Source organism: Thamnophis sirtalis, unplaced genomic scaffold (genome assembly GCF_051295495.1).
Source record: "Thamnophis sirtalis isolate CommonGarterSnake01/CBP01778 unplaced genomic scaffold, rThaSir2_p1.2 scaffold_13, whole genome shotgun sequence".
Taxonomy (NCBI): Eukaryota; Metazoa; Chordata; class Lepidosauria; order Squamata; family Natricidae; genus Thamnophis; species Thamnophis sirtalis.
The window spans coordinates 55443987-55463581 of record NW_028261393.1 but is presented as its reverse complement, the minus strand read 5'-3'; the positions used below and the strand labels follow the sequence as shown (position 1 = coordinate 55463581).

Below are 19595 nucleotides of genomic sequence, written 5' to 3'. Positions count from 1 at the left end.
GGAACACGGCAACCGTCATAAGTGTGAGTCGTAAGCTGCTTTTTCAGAGAGAGAGAGAGAGAGAGAGAGGGAGGGAGAGAGAGAGAGAGAGAGGGAGGGAGGGAGGGGGAGAGAGAGAGAGAGAGGGAGAGAGAGAGGGAGGGAGAGAGAGAGAGATAGGGAGGGGGAGAGACAGAGGAAGGGAGAGAGAGAAACGGAAGGAGGGAGAGAGAGAGAGAGACAGAGAGAGAGGGAGAGAGAGAGAGAGAGACAGACAGAGAGAGAGACAGAGAGAGAGAGAGAGAGAGAGAGAGAGAGAGAGAGAGAGAGAGAGAGAGAGAGAGATGTTCACTTGGGGGAAGTTCCTAAAAGTGGCTGCCGTAGCCCATGTGCCACAGCCAACTGGCTGCAGGACAAGAGTTACCATCATATCTGTGGGACAGAATCATGGGTGCAAAAGGAGGGACAGGAGGATGTGGGAAAGGCAAAAATGAAGACATTTTTTTTATTTCTTTTGAATATTTCACAGTCGGTTGTCCCACAGGGGGGCGAGGGGTGAATCCCGCCACCAGTTGCCCATGTGGCAAGTTTGTCTCATTCCCTTGGGGGCCGCCCGGGCTCCTTGGCTCGGGACACGTGTCTTGAATTGGCAGCCGCTTCCGATTCCCACGACTCTTCCCTTCATCCCTCCCTTTCTCCCCTCCGTGGGTGGGGGGAGAGGGAAGAAGGGAGCCCCCGCAGGTGGGCGCCTTCACACGACACGCGTTCGCGCTCCGGGGGCGGGGTGGGCGGCTGTGCGGGGTCCTGCAGGAAGCCAGAGCGGGGAGGGTCCCGGGCAGCCCCCAAGCGCCCACCCGGGGAAGAGGGGGGGGTCCCGGGCGAAGCGTGCCTCCCCCTGGACCCTCCCAGCCTCCGGAGAGCGGGGGCGGCTGGAGGGTCTCCGGGCTGGGCTCGCCCTTCCCTCCTTCCTCCCTTCCCAGCTGGCTGGTTGGCGCGCCGGGAGGCGGGGAAGGAGGCGTCTCGCCCCCCGCCGCGTCCCGCCCTCGCCCGGCCCTCCGCCGCTTCCTCCCTCGCTCGCCTCCCCGGGCGCCGCTCCAGCCTCGCCGCCCAACTTCGCGCCAGCCTCGTCGGACGCCGCTGCCGCCGCCACCGCGCAGCGCCGCCACCGGGAAACGCCGCCAGCCTCGCCGGGGCGGCCGCGGCGGGGGAGCCTCGCCCTGCCCAGCCGGCCTCGCAGCGCCCTCGCCGGCATGCCGACCCCCGCCCGCCCGACGCCCCTCCGGACCCTCCGGCCGCTCCTCCTGCTCCCGCCGCTGCTGCTGCTGCTGCTGCTGGCCGGGCCGGCGGCGGCCGAGGAGCTGCGCTCGCGAAGTTGCTCCGAAGTGAAGCGGCTCTACGTGGCCCGCGGCTTCAGCCACAGCGAGGCGCCCAGCCACCAGATCAACGGTGGGCTTTCGCCGCGGGGAAGGCAGGGAGGCGGGCGGGCCGGGAGGAAGGGGCTCCGCTGGGCCCGGGAGCGGGGGGGAGGCAGAAGCCGGGCCGGGGGGCGCCTGGTTGGGGTCCCCGCAACGGTGCTTGCCGCCCCCTCCCCCTGCAACCCCGCTTTCCCCTCGCGGGGGCTTCGCTGCTCCCGGGCAGACGGAGGGAGGGGGACGCAGGAGCCCCTTGCAAGAGAGCCGCTCCGGGGGGGGGGCTTCCTGGGTGCGGGGCGGCGCCCCCTCCTCGCTTCTCCACCAACCCCCCCCCCCCGGGCTCCCCACGTGCCGGGAAGCGCCTCTGGGGCTGCCCAGTGCTGCAAGCTCTGCCTGTTGCACAGGAGGGAGGAGGGGGCCGGGGGTGGGCATGGAAGACCCCCGCCTCGGCTTTGCAAAAGAAGAAAAGTGGGGAGGGGGCGTCGGTCGGGGCAGGTCCCGGCTGGGCAGGGCGAGAGGGTCCCTTTCTTTCTTCCTTCTTTGGGACCCCCCCTTTTTTTTGGGGGGGTGAAATGGGGGGGGGGCGCAGCGCTCTGGCGAGAAAGCGCCCCCCCCCTCCGCCGCCGCCCCCCCCTTTCCCAGCGGGCTCAGAGGCATCCAAGCGAGGCCCCCGCAGGAATTTGCTGATGGAATTTGCAACCATGGATGCCGCTCCCCCCCCTCCACCCGCCATGTGGCTGCCCCCCCCCCCTCGCCCGCCTCCCTCCTCGCCTCGCCCCGGGGTGGAGTTTCTGGGCGGCCTCGGAGCTCGGGATTGGTGGGGGGGGGGGGAAGACCCGGGAGGAACCTCTCTCGCCCCCCCTCCCTTTTCATTGAGGAAAGGAGAAGCGCCAGGGCGAGGGGAGGAATGGGGAGGGGAGGGGAGACCTCCAGGTTGGCAGTTCCTGTGGGCGAGATGCCCCAGGGGCGCCTTGTCCTGCATTGGGGAGATGGTATAAAGGGATGCCTCTGTGCCCTGGGGGCTTCTGCCCACCTGGGGGTGGGGGGCGTTGCAGCCCACAGCCTTGTCTTCCAGCAGTCCTGGGCTTTGGCAAGAGTGGAGGGGTGGGGGATGAAAGTTGAGCCCAGGGGTCTCCCTGTGGGGCAACTTGAAAACTTGGTGAGTGCTTTAACCTTGGCAACTTTTACGATGGGTGGACTTCAACTCCCAGAATCCATCCCCCCACCCCACCCCCAGCCAGCATGGAATCGTGGGAGTTGAAGTCCACCTGTCTCAAAAGTTGGTGAAGGTCAAACCCTACTAGAGCAGAGGGGGGGGGGTGTCTTCCAAATTGGGCCACTTTGAAGACTTACGCACTTCAAAATTCCAGAATTCTTCAAGCCAGCGTGGGAATTCTGGGAGTTGGAAGTCCACAAGTTTTCTTCAAAGTTTCCCAGGTTGGATACCCCCCCCCAATTTAAATCCCCCCACCCCATCCCCCTCCTTCCTGTCCATTTTTTGGTTGGCTGCCTTGAAAGGCTCACCTGTGAATCTCGTACCCCAGTTGGCCTTTCCACCTGGCGCCTTGGGATCAATAGGGGCTTTGAGCCTCTGTTTGGCCCAGGGGTGGGGCTGGCTTGAAAAGTGCCCGGCCGTGCCCCTGGGCAAAAAGAGAATGGTGCCCATTGAAAGCTGCGTCGGCTTCCAAGTTTGGCCGGAGAACTTTTTTCCATTTCGGCAAATGAGATTGTTTGTCCTTCCGAGAAGTCGTCCATCCAGCCTCCGGCCCAGCCAAACGTTTGCGGCCGATCCGTGCCAGACGCAGCTTTTCAAAACAGACCCTGCCTTTTGGCAGGGGTCCCACTCCCCATTTTGTGGGTGGGGGGGGGGAGAGGGAAGACTGAGATTGGAAGTCTGGATGAAACACTTGGACTCCCTTGGGCTGCGTCACCCCCAGGGCTCTGGTCGCTACGAGAGACTGCCCGTCCCATTGTTCCCTGCCAAGAGCCCCCCACCCCTGAGGTCATCCAACCCCCCTCCCCCCTGTCCTGGCTTGGACTACAGTACCCATCTCCCACCTGCGTGGATTTGCTGTCAGGCCTAACGTGGCCCATGAAAATAGCTTAGCACGTGGTAGAAAGTTATGTTTCGTTGTTGAAGTTAAAAGAAACCATGAGAATGTCTGAATCCAGTATCTGGGTCTCTTCAGCATGTTTGGCCTCGCAAGCTTCAGAAGGGGGCAGGTTCCTGGCCATATGTAAGACTGGAGGGGTCTCCCTTCTTGCATTGTTGACGATCTTTGATGAACATAGAAGGCCCCTCTGTTTGGGGGGGGCACAGCATGCAAATAGACCCATCCTTGGATTATCCTCCTCTTCCCAGCCTGGAGTTCCCTTCCCAGCGAGTCTCGCCGGCCGGACTTTATTATCCTGCTTCTCCCGTGCAGAGGACATTTTTTATTTTCCCTTTTAGCTGCCGGATAATGCCTTAACTTGTTATGCTGCCGTAACATTTTATCGCCGGCTATATATTTCTGCCGCTTTGGAAGCAGAGGCTGCGGGGCATCGGAGCCCCTGGGCTTTTATCGAAAACATTTTTAATTTTATTTTGCAATTTTAAGTTGGTGTTTCCTGTGTTTGTTTTTTCTTTTTAAAGCATCCTTGGCATCTTTCACGGCTTGGAAAAGTGGTGCAAAGCTTTTCAAAAGAAAGAGAGAAAAAGAGAAAGAGAAAGAAAGGAAGGAAGGAAGGAAAGAAAGAAAGAGAAAGAAAGAAAGAAGAAGGAAGGAAGGAAGGAGGAAGGAAGGAAGGAAGGAAGGAAGGAAGGAAGGAAGGAAGGAAGGAAGGAAGGAAGGAATAAGAATCTGATTTTGCAAACCCCTGAAATCCTGGGAGAATTTTATCTCCTGGGGAGGATGTCTAGGGCTTAGCATGAGCCACATGGAGTCTTTGACTGGTCCTTCCAGTTCCACCACACCCATCTGTCTGGTTTAAGTCAACGATCCTCTGTATGTGGGGTTGTGGCTGTGTTTGTGTGTAGTTTGTGTCTTCATTCTCCCAGAATAGGGGATTCTTAGACCTCAGAGTGATGTGTCCTCTCCAGCTTGACAAGATATCGCTGGGCATCTGGTCTGGGGCATTCTGGGTCTTGTAGTCCAGCCTGGGGGCAAGGCCCACCAGGGATCTGGTCTCAGCATTCTGGGTCTTGTAGTCTAGCCTGGGTGCAAGGCCCACCAGGCATCTGGTCTCAGCATTCTGGGTCTTGTAGTCCAGCCTGGCTGGAAGGCACAACCAGGCATCTGGTCCCACCATTCTGGGTCTTGCATTCCAGCCAGGCTGGGATCAGCCTCTGCTGGGCAGGGGAGGGGGCCAACAGAGCCTGGGTTTGCCTGTGGAAATTTGAGTAGTGGTCTAGTTCTTATCCAGGCTTATAACCGAGAGAGGCACCTTTGGAGTTTTCCTGGCAAGCAAAATAATCGCCCTCCTCTTATTTAAAAAGTTGGAGAGGCTCTCCTGCTTCCCAGAAAAAACCTCTCTCTTCCCCCCACCCCTCGAGTTGTTTGTCTGCCCCCCCCTCCCCTCCCCTCGGCCCAGCCTTAGCGTGCCTGCTTTATTTTCTGCCTTGAATGGCTAACCGGCCTGCATTCTCCCAGGGAACAAAAGGATTTTTAGCCGGGGCCCTTTGAGAGACCACCAAGGACTTGCACCCGAGCCGGGCCATTTCACACCACTTTCAACAATAACAAAAATGCATGACTGAGTGACTCAAAAATGTGAAGGGTCCCAGCCATTCATTCGGGCGTCAAGATGCTTGCGGGGGTAGCCTGGACAGACGTCCCTCCCCTCCCCTTCCCCAAGGAAAGAGGGCTCTGGGCTTTGAGAGAGAGAGAGAGAGCAGAAAATTCAATACTCTTCCAGGTAGGGATTATCCTTCTCTTCTTTCACGGAGGGAAAAAATAATAATCTTTAAGAGTTCCTGGATTCCACGGGCTCAAAAGTTTGCCTGCAAACAGGTAGCAGCCGATGGGACTCCAGAGTCAGTAACGCTGGGCCAGATGGGTTATACGGAGGCTTTTGAGGCTTGGGCCCAGCACGGTGGATGATTGCGTCAATTCTGGAGCTTGTAAATATACTTTTTTATTTTCCATTTTCATAACATATAAATCACATGTATACTATTACATAGCCAATATCCTATTGTATTAAGTAGGAATTACATCAGTTCCTCTTGTCATCAACGCCCAGAAAGATAAAAACCCATTATTAGCTCTTCTGCTCTCCATACACCTCTTTCTTCTACCTCTCTCCTACCTCCTTTCTTCCCTCCATCATCCTTTCCTACTTTACTTCCCCTTCCTTTCTCCTTCTCCTCTCTCTTCATTCCACTCCTCCTTATCCTCTTCATCTTCCCCCCTTACCCTCTCTCCTATCCCTCTCTTCCTATCTTTCTTCTCTCCTCTGCTTCCCACTCTTCTACATCCTGTCTTCCCTCCATCATTTTCTACTCTACTTCCCCTTCCTTTCTCCTTCTCCTCTCTCTTCATTCCACTCCTCCTTATTATCCTCCTCATCTTCCCCCCTTACCCTCTCTCCTATCCCTCTCTTCCTATCTTTCTTCTCTCCTCTGTTTCCCACTCTTCCTCTCATTGGTGTCTTTCAGCAATTCTGGAGCTTGAAGGCCGTTTCTGAACCCCAGCAAACTTTAAAGAGGTTGGGGGACTTCAACTCCCAGAATCCCCCAGCCAGCGTCTTTGAAGGACCACATCTCGCCTCTCGAAGTTGCGTGAGGTCGGGCAGAAAGTGTTGGGAGAGGCGGGCAGCTTAAACCCCGTGGCCCTCAAATATGGACAGTTGGATCTCTGTTGATGGACTTGGCATGCTGGTTTCATTTAGGATCCAGGCTAAGGTTGTGTTTTGTTTACAAGCCTTGAACAAGGGGTGAACCCGGCCAGTTCCTGTCCCTCAGAACCTGGGACTCTGACTGCCAATGAGCTTCTATGATGTATCACATGTTGGTGCAGGAGAATTTTGAAGACGTTCACTGCATCTTCAGCATCTTTTCATGAGTTCTGAAAGTGTTTCCCTGTCTTGGACAGGATTTCTGGATCCTTGCTTGCTTCTCCTTTCAACTCCTTGATTCCTTTCCTTCCTTCCTTCCTTCCTTCCTTCCTTCCTTCCTTCCTTCCTTCCTTCCTTCCTTCCTTCCTTCCTTCCTTCCGTCCATCCATCCATCCATCCATCCATCCATCATTTCTTTCAAGTTTCCCGGTAGGGAAGACATCTGTCAACTCACTTGTGTGGCCCTCCATCAATTGATGGATGGTCCTCCTTGGTTTTTGGTGGTCGTCTTCTCCCCTGGTCCTGTAGAGTTGGATAAATCTTTGCCCCTTGTGCCAACCTCCCGTGTGCCAACCTCCCTTGTTTGCCTATTCTCACTGGCGTTTCAGGAGTGCTCGGCAGCTGTGGATGGCGGTGAGCCACACAAAAGATTTCAGAATATTTCCTGGAAGGAAATGAAACCAATGCAGGAGAATGTTGTGGAGACCAGTTGAGGCTTAATCTGAATGCTTCTGATTCCTGGTCCTTCTACGTTGGGGTTTGCATTTTTTGCTGATCTCCGGGTAATACTTGGGTACCAGCTGGGGATAATCTTCCTGGAGGAGAAGCCATCTGGACATTTAATGCTTGCCCAGATTTTGGGTGAATCATCCTTTCTCCTAAAAAACAGGGCTCTCCAAACTTTTTAAGACTTGTGGACTTCAGCTCCCAGAATTGATTTCTGCTTGACTGTTTGTCTGGTGTTAATCCCTGCTTCTCTGGGTGTTGACTGCTGTAGGGGGTATCTTCTAATTACCTTCAAGACCCAACCCCACACTCCCCGGTTACCTACTTTGCTCTGCAAGCAATCAGCCAAGCTCAGAAGACCACCAAGGACTCCAGGGTTCAAGCCTGAGCCACCAGGCCTTCTCTTCTACTAGAAAGGACTTGGTTTTGATATAGGATGGATGGGAAAGAGCTAGGAACTAGATTAGTTAACCAGTTCTTGTAGCATGGTGGACCCCAGGAGAATCGGGGGCCAATCCTTTCTGGATTTGCGGCTGATCCTTGGCTAGGCCTGGCTGCGGACCTCTTCTGGGTGTTGTGTCTGGACCTCCCCATAGTTGGTTAGGATCAGCTGGAGGGCAGTAATAGGGGTGGGGGGCATTGGCCCTTACTGATGGAGCGTGGGCGGATTCATTCCCTTGGCAGCCACACTTCCCAGAAGGTCCCTTTGGCCGTGCCAGAATAAACATTGCTGCATTCCTTGTCATTTATAGTCAAATCATGATCGCTATTGTTATTCGGAGGGCCTCAATTATCAGGTGTTTCCTCTCCAGTTGCAATCTTGCTTCGCCCTGCAGGCATGTCTTCTTCAAGCCATGGGGGTCAGGTGGAGAAGCAGGGAAGGGAGCGAAGCGCAGAGGGACGGATCTCTAAAGCAGTGGTCTCCAACCTTGGCAACTTTAAGACTTGTGGACTTCAACTCCCAGAGTTCCTCAGCCAGCTTTGCTGGCTGAGGAACTCTGGGAGTTGAAGTCCACAGGTCTTAAAGTTGCCAAGGTTGGAGACCACTGCTCTATAGGGTTTGGGGGGTTGTGGGTTTTTTTGGTGTATTTTCTGCTTTGCCGCCTCTTGAATGCAAGGTGGGGGTCTCCCGTTTGGCCCCCTCCCTCCCCAGGTGCAAAAACCGCCACTTGAATGCATGCCAGGGATAGATCACTAGGGGGGGGTGTTGATTTTGAACTTATCTGGAAAGTGGTGTTTTGGTTTTGATTTTCCTCTTGGCTGTCTGATAGGAATGCCTGCTTGGAAAGCTAAGGGTGGCTTTGGAGGGAAGTCTTTGAAAGCAAACCCACCCACCCCCAAAACCCTGGGTTCAAATCCCACCCAAAGGGCCCTCCGTCTAGGCTGGGACTTTCCAAATTTGGCCCCTTTTAAGGCTGTGGTTTCCCCAGTTGCAATGGATGGCTGTGGAAGTTGGACCATAAGGAAGGCTGAGGGCCAAAGAATGGAGGCCTTTGACCTCTGGTGCTGGAGAAGAAGACTCCTGCATTGAGTCCCTTGGACTGCAAGGCCATCCAACCGGTCAGTCCTAGAGGAGATCAACCCTGATGCTCTTTAGAAGGCCAGATCCTGAAGAGGAAACTCTAAGATTTTGGCCACCTAAGGAGAAGGAAGGACTCCCTGGAGAAGAGCTTCATGCTGGGAACGATGGAGGGCAAAAGAAGAAGAAGGGGACGGCAGAGAAGGAGGTGGCTGGATGGAGTCACCGAAGCAGCCTGCGTGAGCTTAAATGGACTCCAGAGGATGGGAGAGGACAGGAGGGCCTGGAGGATCATTGTCCGTGGGGTCCCGGTGGGTCAGGCACAACTTTGCAACTAACAACAAAAAGGCTTGTGGACTTCATCTCCCAGAACTCCCACGCTAGCTGAAGAATTCTGGCAGCGGAAATTCCCAAGTCTTAAAAAGTGACCAAATTTGGACACAGGGCAGAATTGGCAACTTTAAGACAGGTGGACTTCAACTCCCACAATTCCCATGCTTGCTGGGGCATCCTGGGAGTTGAAGTCCACCTGTCTTAAAGTTGCTGGTTCCAACACACACACAAAAAAAACAACCCACACCACTGGGAAAAGTTGATTCCCACAACGACCACACAATTCACTTCACATCTCTGTGACTTGCCTAGCAACCGTAGGACTTCATTTACAACCGGCTCAGATATGGTCACAGAATCAGGTATGGTCTCAGGCGGTGACTCGATTTGGGGCCCATGTTCCGGTCCCGATTGTGGTTGCAGGTCGAGGAATCCTCTCTCCCGTCCCTCCTTTCTCATCACTTCGCCTTGAAGATTGAATCCTTCTTGAGAGCAAACCCCCCTTCGTTGTTAAAAAGGGATTAAAACTCCCTCGCAATGGGGGGAAAAGGCATTTGCAACAAACCCTGAAGTTGACAGCATTGGGATTCTTCTCTTAACTGATTTTAAAAGTTTGCAGCTTTTAAAATCAGGAGGGAAGAGGAAGGACGCCCAGTGATTTTAAAATTCAGAGCCAAGCAATTCCCCCCTCACCCACCTTGCCTGCCAAATTCCCCTCTCGCTGCCCAAATTGCAGGAACACACAAACACACACAAAAAATGTGGGCATCTGTCGGGAAACAAATCCCACACACCCACAAGGGTCCTTTGTTCTCTCCAGTGTGTGCATGTTTTAATATCATGGTACGATGCTTCGTTCGGTGCTTGTTAGTGGCACGGTGGGAAAAAAAAATGTGGTTAATTACGGTGCAGGACGACAAGAGAGACTGTCTCGGGTTTTGGGAACGGGGTGGGTTTGGCACAGGTGCCAAGGTTTCCACCTGAGGCTGGTGGCTCCCATTTTTTCCTCGCTGGTGATGCCAAGCTAGCTAGGCGTTTACTGTTTGAAAAGCAGGTTTCCAAACCTTGGTGTTCTGGGCTTGGCATCCTGGCGCGTTGCAAAAAAATTAAATTAATTAAAAATACATTTAAAAAATGTGCTGGGGAGAAAATGGAGCCGAGTCTTTCCCACCAAAACACCAAGATAATTTTTAGTGTTTTACCCAAAGGAGCATTCGAATCCCACCTCCTCCTTGGATATCGGATAATGTCCACTGCGTTTTGCTCAAGGGTGGGTTAATTTGGTTGAACTGGGGCGTTTCAGTGGTTATATTGCATTTTACTTCCATCAGCTGTGGAAAAGGGCCCAGGGAGTGCCTCTCGTTTGTGGTTCGCTGCAGTGAATGTGATGAAATTCGCCTGGTTTTAATCTTGGCAACCCTTTGCAAGGGTGCAGTACTGCAGGCCACTTCAGATGACAGTTATCTGCAGTTCGGCTGTTCAAATCTCACCGGCTCAAAGGTTGACTCAGCCTTCCATCCTTCCGAGGTGGGTAAAATGAGGACCCGGATTGTTGTTGGGGGCGATATGCTGACTCTGTAAACCGCTTAGAGAGGGCCGAAAGCCCTATGAAGCGGTATATAAGTCTAACTGCTATTGCTATTACGGTATCTTCGCTGCGGCTGTTAAGTGGATCACACGGTTGTTAAGCAAATCCATATTCTCCCATTGACTTTGCATGTGAGGTCTGGGAAGGTCACAGTGGCCCCCAAGATACCACAACTCTCCTAAACGCATGCCAGTTTCCAAGCGCTTGAGTTTTGATCACATGGCCGAAGGGATCCACGGTCGTAAGTGCGAGGACCAGCCATGCAACCTTTTCAGTTCCACCGTAACTTGGAGTGGTGGTTAAGCTGTTGTAAGCCCAGGACGTAACAGATTCTGGGATTGCCCAGGATTCCCTCCATGTCTTGTTCAATCAGCAGCTTTGCATTGCAGCCGAGATCCCTGGCCTCAGGGCAATTAAATAATATTTTTTTTTCCCCTGGGTGTATGATGTTGAAAGTGTGCAACCAGATTTCAGACACCTGTTTCTTGCCCGGGGCTAAACTTTGATCTTTGCTTTTCTGATAGAGTTAATGAGTTGGGGCCTGCCCGAAGTATTTACACAGAGCTGTAGCAATGGTTAACAACAAAAGGCATTTGTCAAACTCCTTTCCACCCCCGCTGCAGAGCAAGGCTTGTTTGATTAAAACAGATGCCTTGGCATCCTCACCTCCTTTTAGAATTTATTTTGGTATTTCTTTGGGCAGGAACACACGCCAAAGCAAATAGTTGTGAGCAGAAAATAACATTCTACCTGGAGTTTTTTCTTTTTGTTTTTCCTCCCCTTTGGGGCGACCCCTTCGCAAGACCCAGCCAACCCCCAGTTGAATAGTTGATACTCCCTAGTCTTAACTGTGGAGAAGCAGAAGGTGGCTCGTAATTTTCCACATCGGGTTGGGGAGAAACAAAAAAAGTTTTGAATGAGAAGATGCCCGAAAAAGTAGCAATAGCAATAGCAGTTAAGACTTATATACTGCTTCATAGGGCTTTCAGCCCTCTCTAAGCGGTTTAAAGAGTCAGCATATCGCCCCCAACAACAATCCGGGTCCTCATTTTACCCACCTTGGAAGGATGGAAGGCTGAGTCAACCCTGAGCCGGTGAGATTTGAACCGCCGAACTGCAGTCAGCTGAAGTAGCCTGCAGTGCTGCATTTAACCACTGTGCCACCTCGGCTCTACACAGCAATAGCAGTTAGACTTATATACCGCTTCATAGGGCTTTCAGCCCCCTCTAAGCGGTTTACAGAGTCAGCATATCGCCCCCACAGTCTGGGTCCTCATTTCACCCACCTCAGAAGGATGGAAGGATGAGTCAACCTTGAGCCGGTGAGATTTGAACAGCCGAACTGCAGAACTGCAGTCAGCTGAAGTATTCTGCAGTGCTGCATTTAACCACTGCGCCACCTCGGCTCTATAAGAAAGGTTGCCTTCATCCCATCCATCAGTGGACTGGTCAGTTTTGATGTTTGTTTCATTTGGGTCAAGAGACAGAAACCCAAGACCATGTTATGAAGACTTGAAGGCCACGTTGTGGTGGTAAATGCAACCTCTGAGTCTTCAGAAGGCTAAGCTTTGTCGGGGAAGAGGCAACGTTCTCCTGGTAGACTATGGTGATCTTAACCGTTATCTAATGAAGAAGTAGTTGGAGGTTTCCAGAATTAATGGAGTTGGAAGGGGCCACCACAAGGAACATCTAGTCCAGCCTTCTTCAAGGTGCAGAACAACCAATTCAACCATCCTTTGAGGTGTGGCTTTTCCTAAAAAGCCTCCAGAAGTGGAGAACCCCAACTTCCATTGGTAGATCATTCCACTGTTGAACAGATTCGACTTAACGTCTAAGCGAAGTCTAGGTAGCTATGGCTTCTAACCTACTCCTTGTTCCTCTGGTAGTAGAGGTGAGGATCTTCCCTATTGAGGCAGGAGGAGGGGGGCTGCTCAGGTAAACCCACCTGACCCCAGAAAGGCCAGGTCCCTATAACATGCTTACTATAACTCCATATTAGCTTTGCATTAAACCTCGATACGCTTTGATTCCTTACTTCCTCATAAGTATTATAAATATTACTGGAACTGTGTGGCAAGATACTGTGCAAGGATGGGCGCAGGAAATCACCGTGGGTGTAAGATATTAGAGCAGAGAAGTTAACAGAAAACTGCTGTTACGAAACCGGCACTTTGCTTTTCTGTTTTTGATACTTTTGTGCGAATTTCTGCTTTTTGTACTGTTGAAAGAAATGTCCTTCTGGGTTCAGCTCCAAGTGGGGAAGAAGACACCGGAGACATGGAGGCTGCTTGGAAAGATGGTTTATTGTTGGACAGGGCCACATGGCTTGAGCTCCTGAACAGAAAAGGTTCTATTTGAACAGAACCTGCTTCAATGTTGGTGGAGAAGAAGAGAAGGGCTGAGGGAGGGGCTTGCTAGGCTTTTTACAACATGTTCAGTCCCACCTCTCTGTTTCCTGTTCCTGTGTAAGAAATGTATTCCGATTGGTGGTCAGACTCCCATGGTGCCATGCAGGGGGCTACTCTCTAGGCTGTGATGAGTTCTCAGATGCCTTGTGGTCAGTTGAGTATATTATCATGCCTTTCTCTAGCTGCGGGTGAAGTCTTTATTATGTAAAGTGGGCTAGCCTGGCTAGTCTTAATGGCCCATTAACTGGGGATGGGCAGAAAGCTACAGGCAACTATTCTGTCTTTTAAAACATGTTTCTTTCTTTTCACACCCAGAGAAATATTCTGCCTTTTCAATATTTCCTAGGATATTTCATTTTTTTCTGGGAGAGGGCTGGGTGATAACTTCCCACAGTACTTTTCCAAAATGTACTTTGTACATACTAAATATGCTTTGACGTTTTGTATGAATACGCCTCTTAAAAACACCTTCTGATTGACTAAAGTTTGATTAAAGGTATAAAATCACTGCCCTGGGCCTAGCCCGGGACAGTTCAGACTTTGGTGTGCGAACACGCTGAACTCGGTGCATCAATAAACCTGTCTCTCTTGCACCTTCGTGGTCTCGAGTCCTGCTCCTTTCGTAAGTAGAATAGAATAGAATAGAATTTTATTATTTGTATGCCACCCTTCTCCGGGAGGGACTCAGGGCGGCGAACAATTCAAGGGGGAAAAAGGGGGAACATAAAAGACAAAATACAAATAATAAAAGTAGGCAACAGTCGCACAACCATACATGTCGAGAGGGGAGGGAACTCATCACCCCCAGGCCTGCCGGCAAAGCCAGGTTTTGACGGCTTTTCGGAAGGCCTGGAGAGAGGTGAGGGTCCGAATCCCTGCGGGGAGTTCATTCCAAAGGGCCGGAGCTACCACAGAGAAGGCCCTCCCCCCCGGGTAATAGCCAGGTGGCATTGGCTGGTAGATGGCACCCGGAGGAGGACAACCCTGTGAGATCTAATGGGTCTGTGGGAGGTAATTGGCAGCAGGCGGTCTCTCAAGTACCCAGGTCCAATACCATGAAGGGCTTTATAAGTTACGACTAGCACCTTGAAGCGTATCCGGAGAGCAAAAGCTTCTATCTGCTCCAACACTATGACACCCTTGGGCATAGCTGAACAACCTCATGTGTGAATCCCTGTCTAAACAAAAAGTGGTTTCTATTTCTTCATGGTTTTCACCCAGTTTTTATGACCTGGTTTGGGTTTTTTTTTCCCATTCTTCTAAGCTCTCTTTGCTAGCTGGACTTGCTCTTAAGAAGACGGGTGAAGAATTCCATCAATCTTATCTGAGGTGGCGCAGTGGTTAAATGCAGCACTGCAGGCTACTTCAGCTGACTGCAGTTCTGCAGTTCGGCTGTTCAAATCTCACCGACTCAGGGTTGACTCAGCCTTTCATCCTTCCGAGGTGGGTAAAATGAGGACCCGGATTGTTGTTGGGGGCAATATGCTGACTCTGTAAACCGCTTAGAGAGAGCTGAAAGCCCTATGAAGCGGTATATAAGTCTAACTGCTAACTGCTATTGCTATCTTTTAGAAACGGAATGGCGAATCTATCCACAGGTGGCATGGGGAGCCATATATGAGGGCATGCGAGGTGTTGCCCTACGGAAGCTTCAGCGCACATCTGCATGCTGGCCAGCTGATTTTCAGCCTTCCAGAGGGCAGGGGGAGGCCGTTTCCCCCCATCCACAGGCTTTAGGAAAACCTGCTGAAGCCTGGGGAGGGCGAAAAACAACTCAATGGCCCTATCGGAAGATAGCAATAGCAGTTAGACTTATATACCGCTTCATAGGGCTTTCAGCCCTCTCTAAGCGGTTTACAGAGTCAGCATATCGCCCCCCACAGTCTGGGTCCTCATTTCACCCACCTCGGAAGGATGGAAGGCTGAGTCAACCTTGAGCCGGTGAGATTTGAACCGCTGAACTGCAGATAGCAGTCAGCTGAAGTGGCCTGCAGTGCTGCACTCTAACCACTGCGCCACCTCGGCTCTCGGAAGTCCGGAGGCTTCAGTGAGGCCCCCGCGCGTGCGCGAGGGGGGAGCACGGTGGGGTTGTGCATGCATGCACGGGGGGGAGGGCATTGCATTATGGGTGTGGGCGCATGGGCGTGTGCCCTTTTGGCACCCAAGCAGAAAAAAAACATTTGCCACCCCTGTTTTAGGGACAGCGATTCTTTAGGATCTCTGTAAAAGGTTGTTGAGTTGAAGGGAGCAGCTTAAAAGTCAGTTCATCCATGCTGGTTTATCTGCCCATTAAGCACCTGGGCTTGTCAGCCTTTGATCAAGAGGTTAATTAAAAGAGTTCAATTGTTGTGAGGCTGATAATGAACTAGGCTTTGGGGGGGGGGGGGCTGTTCCTTCAAATATCCTTACAGCAAGTGGCCACAGAAATGTCAGGCCATATAAATGGTAAAAAAATAAATAAATTCATCAACCAATTGTTAATTCAGGTTTGTTTTAAATTGCCTGAAAGTCCTGATAAAAAATGGATGGGGTGTTTTTTTTTGGGGGGAGGGCAGGGTGGAGATGTAGGATCGTTAAGAGATGAAAGGAGAAGAGATTAAAAATGAAGCATCTTGAGTTTTGGGATCCATAAAGACCCCCGTTCAAACGCCTGGGCTGCTGAATTGAACCCAATCCACAGGATTTCTTTTTTTAATTGAAAATTTTGAAAAAAAAACTTTTATAAATGTTTACCTCCCTCCCCATACCCTCCCCCCTAACCCCCCCCCCCAACCTTCCCCCCCCCCCCCCCGACTTCCCAGAACCAATACAGGGTATAAATCTTTAACAAAAATATTCTAAAGTAAACTTAAAAGTAAAAAATTAATATCCTCTATCATTTGAGCTTTAACTCCTCTTTGCTAGGCTAACTCTAAACAGATTATGTCATTCCTTGTTGCCTCAGTCATAAGCTATCTGGAATTTCTTAGTCCCGTATTTATTTTGAGCATAGTCAATCCATCTTCTCCACTCCAGTTTATCTCTCTCGTTTGAGTGGTCCTTGAGATATGCAGATATTTTAGCCATCTCTGGTAGGTTTGTGACTTTTAATGTCCGTTCTTGAATAGTAGGCAAATCTTCCTTCTTCCAGTATTGCGCCACCAAGACGATCCACAGGATTGTTGCGTACATCAAAATTGAAGGGAGAACTAGCTAGTTTTGCTTCCTTGGAATATATTTTAAAAGAAGCATCTTCCAAAGGTGATTTTTTTTAAAAAAGAATTTGATGAATTACTTGAGGAATTAGTTCATTTGGCAGATTTGCACAGGGTATTCAATCATAAAGTACCCAACCAGTTGAGTTTGTGCAGCCAGTCATTGATGGAGCCGAGGTGGTGCAGTGGTTAAATGCAGACTACTTCAGCTGACTGCAGTTCTGCAGTTCGGCTGTTCAAATCTCACCGGCTCAGGGTTGACTCAGCCTTCCATCCTTCCGAGGTGGGTAAAATGAGGACCCGGATTGTTGTTGGGGGCGATATGCTGACTCTATAAACCGCTTAGAGAGGGCTGAAAGCCCTATGAAGCGGTATATAAGTCTAACTGCTATTGCTATTCCTATTGCTATGATTCAAACCAATCCAAAGTACCAAGTTGTGTGAATGCAGCTAAGTACGTGATTGACTTGGTAAGAGTGTCAACACGACCAATGTATTTGTCCAAATCTTTGGTGAATCTACCTGAGATGATTCCACCCAACAAGAACCAGTGAAGGCTGGTCTGGTATTGGAAGTTTCCAACGGGCTGCTGAGATCCCAGCGTGGACCTTCTTCTAAAGGCCTTTGTATGGCTGGATTGGACATATTTCCAAAATCTGGAACAAGGCATGAAGTTCCATTTGGCCCTCAGCCAAATGTCTGGTCAGTTGAGTTGGATTTCCCCCCCCTTCCCTTCTCCTGCTTGATTAAACTTTGCAGCTGAGTTAGGACCAGACATAACAGTTGTGGGGGGAAATGGCAGATCTTCTGTTCAATGATGTAGTTGTTTGTGAGACAACAGGGAGCAATTTGTGTAGTCTCACGGAATTGAGTGGGAGATATGTCGGAGGCGTGGGTTGGTGAGACAGCTACTGCCCAGAATTGGAATTGAAACATGGAAAGCCATTTCAGCTCAAGACTGACTTAAGATTATCCAGGACAGGGTCTCGCAACCGTGGCAACTTTTAAAGTGGGTGGACTTCAACTCCCAGAATTCCTCAGCCCGCTTGGCTGCCCGGCTCCTAAACCAGTGGATCTTAACTTTTAAGCTGGACGGGCCAGCTAAGCAAGGTGGTGGTGGTGAAGAAATTTGTGCCCAATTTTGTGTTCTTTTTTGGCGCCAAGGTGGTTCAGATAATCACCGCGGTCCTTAAATGAATCCCATGGTCTCTAAGCAGATCTGGCTTTTCCCCCAGTGACTTTGCGTGCTGGTACCCGGCTGGGAAGGTCACGACGTCGACTGCGGGAACCTGGGGGTATTGTAACCATGGTAAGTGCCTACTTTTTAAGCCAAGTGCCCAAATTTGGATCCCTTGACCAGAGGGCGTCATCCAACAGTTGTGAGCACAAGAACCGTTGTAATTTTGAATGGTCACTAAACGGAATGAAGGACTAACTGTACTTCGTTACCCTGAGCCTTGGTTTAAAGCTGGTTTTGTTGAAGAAGGTTGATTTGTGTCTATGCCACACACCAAGATATACACACACTTTGCAAGCCATCCCAGGCGGGTCCAGATAATTCATTAAGCTGGAATTATCTTTAAAAAAAAACCCCACACGGATGCTTATGAAACAGGCAGCAAGATAACCGGTGTGGCTTACGAGAAAATTTAAGTTTTATACTTTGCTTTCTTGGTGTCCTTGGATAAGTGGCTATTTGTAGGTTCCCCCTTGTTTTAATTCTTTTCTCCTTTTCTCCCCCAGCTGTAAACAAAAGGGAGGCCTTGAGTCTCTTATTTGCTAAGGAATCTCCAGGTGCGATGTCATTTAAATGTTAATTTGGCTGATTTTTATTTTATTTATTTTATGGTCAAACAAATGGGCTAATGCCCCTTGATTGAAGTGCCTTTTCTTGTGTTCAGGGCCTCTGGAGGAAGCTTGAAGTTTCTCTGTTCTGGGGGGGGGGAGTGAAGCGTAACCATTTCCCCCCCCCCACTTGTCATAGCTAATAAAGTTTGCTTAGGTCTTAATTTTTCTACCTCGCTTCACAAAGTAATTGAAACTTCCCTTTTGCCTTCCCTTCCGATCCCCCACCCCCATACCGGAAGAAATCCATGATTTGGTCAGTGAATAAATGGAATTTCAGCCAGAAACTTAGCGACAAGCCCAATTCTCTTGACAGGTATTAACCAATCGGGTAGATGGTCACTCAAGAGGCAATGACCCTAAAACACCAAGGGCAAAAACATATTTTTACAGGAAGGAAAGCAAATAAAGCATTTTTGGGAGAATTGTTACGCTTCTAAACGTAAAAAAAAAGAAAGATTCTAGGCGATATTTTTTGCTAGTTCTGGAGGATTTCTGCTAACATTCCTTGTTTTCCTAATGCTGGAATAGCACGTGGATTTGGGCTATGTTTTTTTAAAATTATTATTATTATTATTATTATTATTATTATTATTATTATTTTATTTTTTTCAAAACAAAGACAACACATAAAATCTTCCTTTTTTACATAGTAGAAAATGTATCAGTTGGTTTCAAAAGACTTTTCGTGCATCTCTTCCACAGTCATCAAGCATAATTCATATTAACTGAAGTATTTTAACTCAGATATTTATACATATTACCATCATTATACCTCCATTTAACTACAATTGTTTAATTGTTATCCCTCCTTCCTTCCCTCCTTCCTTCCTTCCTTCCCTCCTTTCTTTTCTCCTTCTCTCCTTCCTTTCCCCCTTCCTTCTCTCCTACATTCCCTCCTTCCTTCCCTCCTTTCTTCTCTCCTCCTCTCTATGTTAAATGTGCTCTCAAGGTTGGAAAAAGGCCATGGGAAATTAATTCTAGATATAATAATGCATCTATAATTACATATATGTGAATGAAAGAGGTTTGCTGGGTGTTATTGATTATTGCTCATGGATAACTTGGGCTGAGGATTTATGTTGCTTGCAAGGAGATTTTACTCTCTGTAAGATGGACACTCTGCTAATTTTGCCTCTCCTTGAGAGATGGCATGGATGGAAAAGAAGGTTCAAGCTTTATAAGGAAAATATTAGAATTATTTTAAGACAGTGGATGGTCAGATACATAAGATAACTATCTTGGAAGGAATGAGTGTGATCACTATGCTTGAAGAAGAAGAAGGCTTGAGAAGGAAGGATTAGTTGGTTTCTTCAAAGTGAGCCCATGGTCCAGAACCACAAAAACGAAACAGAACTGTTTGTGTTTGTGAGTTCACTCATGCATGGAGAAGTGGTGATGGAGAAGACACCAGGGATGGGATGAGATCAGAACAAGAGGATAACCAGGCTCTAATAAAATGTTTACTGGTGTTAATCCAGTTGACATAAAGAGCCAACACAGAGATAAGCGGGAAAAAGATGCATAAATATCCATCCATCCATCCTGAATGATTAGAATGGAATATTTCGGACAGCCTGGAATGAAACAGGTGCAAGTGAGATGACCAGATGATTGGAAATGGTCCTTCAAGGGAGAGATTGAAGGAAGCGTTCCTCAACTTGGGCGCCTTTACATTGTATGAACTTCCACTCCCAGGTTTTTGGGAAGTCCACACATCTTAAAAGTTGCCAAGGTTGAGAAATGACTGCATTGAAAGAACTAAGATGGTTG

General features: G+C 49.8%; 1 protein-coding gene across 1 annotated transcript in view; it reads left to right on the top strand.

The window, feature by feature from the left end:
• The first annotated feature begins 1091 nt into the window (after window positions 1-1091).
• Window positions 1092-19595, top strand: part of GPC4 (glypican 4) — a 62342-nt gene continuing 43838 nt past the window's right edge. Inside the window, exon 1 of the mRNA XM_087728444.1 lies at window positions 1092-1425. Coding sequence (XP_087584570.1) covers window positions 1230-1425 — 196 coding nt within the window. The 5' untranslated portion in view covers window positions 1092-1229. The remainder of the gene's footprint in view (window positions 1426-19595) is intronic.